This window comes from Salvelinus alpinus, chromosome 26, assembly GCF_045679555.1.
Source record: "Salvelinus alpinus chromosome 26, SLU_Salpinus.1, whole genome shotgun sequence".
Classification (NCBI taxonomy): Eukaryota; Metazoa; Chordata; class Actinopteri; order Salmoniformes; family Salmonidae; genus Salvelinus; species Salvelinus alpinus.
Genome location: NC_092111.1, coordinates 29900548 through 29905197, shown reverse-complemented (window position 1 = coordinate 29905197; position 4650 = coordinate 29900548). Strand labels below are relative to the sequence as shown.

The window sequence follows — 4650 nt, the reverse complement described above, 5'->3', positions numbered from 1 at the left end:
TTGGGATAGGAGTTTTTACTGGTCAGTCAGGAAAAAGTCCTGGCCCTAACCACTCGTATCTGCAAGGGGAATCAACAAGGACTAACAGTCCGAGTACTGACAAAGAGGATAGAGATGGAGTTGGAATTGATCAATTGTAACCACTTGGTAATCATCTGCTTATTGACAGTTACATTCAACTTGTTATACACCATCTAAAATCAAAGTAAAAATACATTTTTGAAGCCTTCAAGGAGAGTGCAAATAAAATTCTTTGGATTATCACTTTTATCCTTTAAAAAAGAAAGTCTACTGTACAACAGCTAAATAGTTTTTTATATCATATATATATAAAAAAGCTAAAAAGGGACTCTTCAAATCTACATATTAAGCACCAGGAGCTTCTGCAAACTCAACTACATCATTTCCAAAACTACCATGAGTGCATTGTTTAGTTCAGCAACTTCTGATATGGATGAGATTTAAAGAAGCAGTACAGAAAATTCATAGTCGGTCTCTCCAAGGGATAAAATATCGGGGTGGCTGTGCCATTCATATTCATCATCAGCTTTCTTGAAGACTCCACAGAGTACAGACATTTGTTCATTTCCTCTACTGTTGTTGATGCTTTGTTGCTGCCCACAGACATCCTCAGACACATCCGCAGTTTGTAGACCCTTTCATGAAAAAACAATTAGGGAATCTAAAACGTATGCCTAAGAGTCCATGACTGATAGTATTAAAAAAGATGCTCAAATGTCTATGTAAAAAAATGTCAATCAGCCAAGTAGTTATTGGAAAGGTACAGGCAGTCAGTCCTTTCTCAGGGTTAGGTTAGTTTTAAATGATCTAGAATACATCCTCACTCTTTTCTTCCTCCCATGAGCTAATCACTGATCTGTAAATGAATGGATAAGTGAAAGGAAAGTTACCACCTGACCATCCTTAATAGATCAGTGACTACCTAAAGAAGAAAAGATGCACTTTTTACTTGAACAGGGCCTCAATCACTACCCACACTACTATACCCCTGGGCGAGGTCTGTTGGGTGTGTGTGGAGGGAGGCGAGGCGTTTCCAGGCGGTGGTTGCCTGGCGTGTCCTGCTTGTGTAAGGCAACTGGAGCTGAGGCCAGGGAGCCTGGTGCAGGATGGGAGGAGTTAGTGGCTGAAGTGTTGGCGACCAGCTCCATCTTCCCCTCCAGCTTGACCAGGCGCGTCAGGATGTCGTCCAGCAACACTGCTATGGTCCTCTTCAGATCAGCTGTGTGTGTGTGAGAGAGAGAGCGAGAAAAAAAAAAAAATATCCATTTTTGTTCAAGTAGTAAATTAGCAGTTCCTTTCATTTCCAGAGCCATAACCAGAGAAAAGTGTAGCTTCAGGGTTTCTCTAAAACAGCCCTTACCATAACCGGCCATGGAGGGGCCCTGCGGTCCTCCCAGTGTGTTCTGGTTCTCCTCGTTGAGCACCTTGACATATCGCCGGCTCAGCTCCAGGATCTGTTGGCGTAACTCGCCACTGCTCTTGTGGCGCGGCTGCTGCACGGTGTAGCGCAGCAACATGAGCCCCCACGCCAGCCCCAAGATTATCAGCAGCCCACTCAGCTTCTGGGACATGTTTCTCCCCAGCATGGTACGGAGGCTGGACGTGGTCTGGAGATAGATGGTGGTGGGCCAGGAGAGAGGGGTAGGGGATAGAGAGTTGGGCTGGCGGATAGAGTGTGGGGCTGGGGGAACAGGGTTGGGAGTGGGGCTGGTGCTAGGTCTGGAAGTGGGTGATTTGAATGGGGAGGGGGCTGGTGTGAGGAAAGGAAGGAGAAGGATCTAGGGGCAAAGGGGCATGGGTTTGGAGCTGGGGCTAGGACTTAGACACGGGCTGGGGTTAGGACTGGGGGATATGGGGCTGGGGGATATGGGGCTGGAGGAGTACGGGGAATAAAAACACTACACACACCTGGCAGTCAACCATGGGGCCCAAACATATACATAGCTGCGTCACTCAGAGAAGGAGGATCTGAAGGAGAGAGACAGACACAGAGAGGCGAGTCATCCATGTCATATTTCACTCTGTGGGGAATCCATGACACAGACACAATTAATCAGGAACTTGGGCTGAGGTCAGACAGGCACAACAATGTTGTAGAACATACTTCTGTCTTCAGATAGAAAAGCATTGTGTAGAACTGACATTTCTCTCAAATGTAAAAATCATGAGTGAAGATGAATCATGTCAGCTCTATTCATGGCATTTCTATCTACAATGTGCAGTATTGCATCATTCAGAAGGCTGTTTAGAAAGAAAAGCATGGAGTAGAACTGAAATTATGCTCTGCTGTGCAGATTAAGAATTCATGAAAGCGGCTATATACATTATATTTAGCAAATATCCTATGTTTCTCTGCATTGCATAAATCCCTGGCATGGATTTGGCCTATGGATTATAAACAGGGCCAAATTGCCTATCCCAGTAGTAGGCCTATTTTCTATTTATAAAATAATATATTAAAAAAACATTTAATTTAACCTTTATTTAACTAGGCAAGTCAGTTAAGAATTTGTTCTTATTTACAATGACAGCCTACCCCAGCCAAACCCGGACGACACTGGGCCAATTGTGCGCTGGATGTGATCCAGCCTGGATTTGAACCAGGGACTGTAGTGACGGCTCTTGCTCTGAGATGCAGTGCCTTAGACCTCTGCGCCACTCAGGAGTAGTCAGTGCTATCCAGGATCCTTAGGACATCCCTACCCTAAACCATCATTTCAACTTCAATGGGGAAGTAGGGACGTCCCAAGGATTTCACAGACCATGTTCTAATACAGACAACAATATATAGGCTACCTTCATTTTTTAATCAAGACTGCGTAATACATGCAGGTAAAAAAACAGAAATCAAATGACCATATTTCGTTTTTCACAGCAGCTCTGTCAATGCTTTAATTCTTTCTCTGAGATCTCATGAGTGTGGGAGTGGCATACCCTATTGAGAGCAGATATGCATTGGAATAGCCATGTCATAGGCCTAGAAGCACAGAATGCTTGGAGACTAACTAGCATTTTGTGAATCTATGACATGGCTATTCGAATGCATGGCCATTCTTGACGACATTAGATAAGAGTGCAAAGGCTCTCATCTCTCTCTTACTGCTTTCATGGGAGGATGTAGTTTGCTGCATAAAAGCAGAAACTTGGTGTTTGACATCTAGGCCTAATTGTGTCATCATGAAAAGGTCTACTGAAGAAGTGAATGCAGAAACAAACACCTAGGCTATCCTACTTGCACAGGGCTGAGATGACAATGGAAAGGACCACTGTCCACCGGACTTTTGTGCTTATTCAGTGTATCATTGTTCTTTACAAAAGTACACTATCAACTTCGGACAATGACTTCCTGTTCTACGTATGTTCGTGTTCAAACAAAAAGGGCGTGTGCCGGGAATGATGTGATAAGATATGCTGTCCACTTCACCCAATCATCTGTCAAGCATTGTTATACACAGCACAAGTTGGGGCAACAAATCCATCAGTTAAACATTGACCTACACAGCTGCCATCTGGGGGTTTAGGTTTAAATGTATTTGCAAAAAAAGAAAATAAGTGATAAACAACAATACAGATCAAATACATACAATGGTGTGCAGGTATGGTTGGAAGCCCGAGGGTTAGTATAAAAAAAGCACCACAAGAAAACAATATAGAATACATAAGTACAAAAATAAAAAAGGGTAGTGTCATCACCTCAATCAACAACTAGGCAACGCAGCAAGGTTTGGCTCAGGTTTGTGGAAGGAAAAGTTAGCTAGCTAGTGCATGACAGAACAGTTAGTGGAAAAAACGAAGTAAGCTAGCCAAGAAGACATAACTAGCTTAGTTAGCAAATAAGTAATACTTTAATAGTTTCTTAAACACACATTTAAGCTTGATGGTAGCAGAGATGTTGCGAAACTGTTAGGTAGATTTCTAGAAAACTGGCTGACTATAGGCTCTTGCAGTGCTGAGTTTGCTAGCTAGCTGCTAGCCTAGCTTGTTGATAGCGTGCATGATGTAGAAATGCTAGCTAGTCTTTATAGCTTATTGAACATGATAACTTGGCCAGTCAGACATCCACAAAGTTGTCTCACACCTCGAACAGTACTTCATTGACTTTTATCAAACCCTTCTAAAAGTAAACTAACGTTATATTACCTGGATTTGTTCGTTTGAATCACTAAGCTGTTCGGAACATCAGTCTGCGATCCCATTCCAAGACGGAGAACACAGCACAAGGCAGAGACATAAATGTCACTGTCAGAAGATGCTTGATAGCTAGCTAGCTCACTGCTAACACGGAATCTAATAACTAAATAATATTAAGCATTACAACTGAAATAAATGGCCTGTTCTTAAATTAAGTAGCAATGCATAATTGTTCGCATGCCTAGGCGAAAGATTTGTTCATAATGCAATCGGTCTCGAGCACAGTCCGTTTCCTGAGCGACGAATAGCGTTCTTGTGTGTACTGCGTCACCGCTTTTTTTATGTATGGATTGAAGAGAAATTTATTGCGCATAAACACAGAATATCAGAGAGTAAAAGGAAGAGAGAGGACCAACTCGGCGGAAAATCTGTATCCCTCCAGTAGGTGGCGGGTTTTCGTTGTTTTGCACATGAAGCAAGGAGTTAGGGGATAAACAG

General features: G+C 42.9%; 1 protein-coding gene across 2 annotated transcripts; it reads right to left on the bottom strand.

Moving 5' to 3' along the window:
- ccdc126 (coiled-coil domain containing 126) lies at window positions 1–4476 on the bottom strand. Of its 2 annotated transcripts, XM_071368635.1 has the most exons (4): window positions 4162–4476; window positions 1382–1989; window positions 1008–1240; window positions 1–877 (listed from the first exon to the last, which is right to left on the bottom strand). In XM_071368635.1, the coding sequence occupies exons 2-4, from the start codon at window positions 1605–1607 to the stop codon at window positions 866–868; spliced, it is 471 nt and encodes a 156-aa protein (XP_071224736.1). In that variant the 5' UTR covers window positions 1608–1989; window positions 4162–4476; the 3' UTR covers window positions 1–865. The 2 variants fall into 2 exon arrangements, with proteins under 2 accessions (XP_071224736.1, XP_071224737.1); XM_071368636.1 differs by having other exon boundaries at window positions 1–1240; window positions 4162–4467.
- Window positions 4477–4650: the final 174 nt, after the last annotated feature.

Coding starts and splice junctions, on each gene's coding strand:
- ccdc126 (XM_071368635.1), bottom strand. CDS start 1,607: ATGCTGGGGAGAAACATGTCCCAGAAGCTGAGTGGGCTGCTGATAATC. Junction 1,241..1,381: donor CCCCTCCATGGCCGGTTATG/GTAAGGGCTGTT, acceptor ACACACACACAG/CTGATCTGAAGAGGACCATA.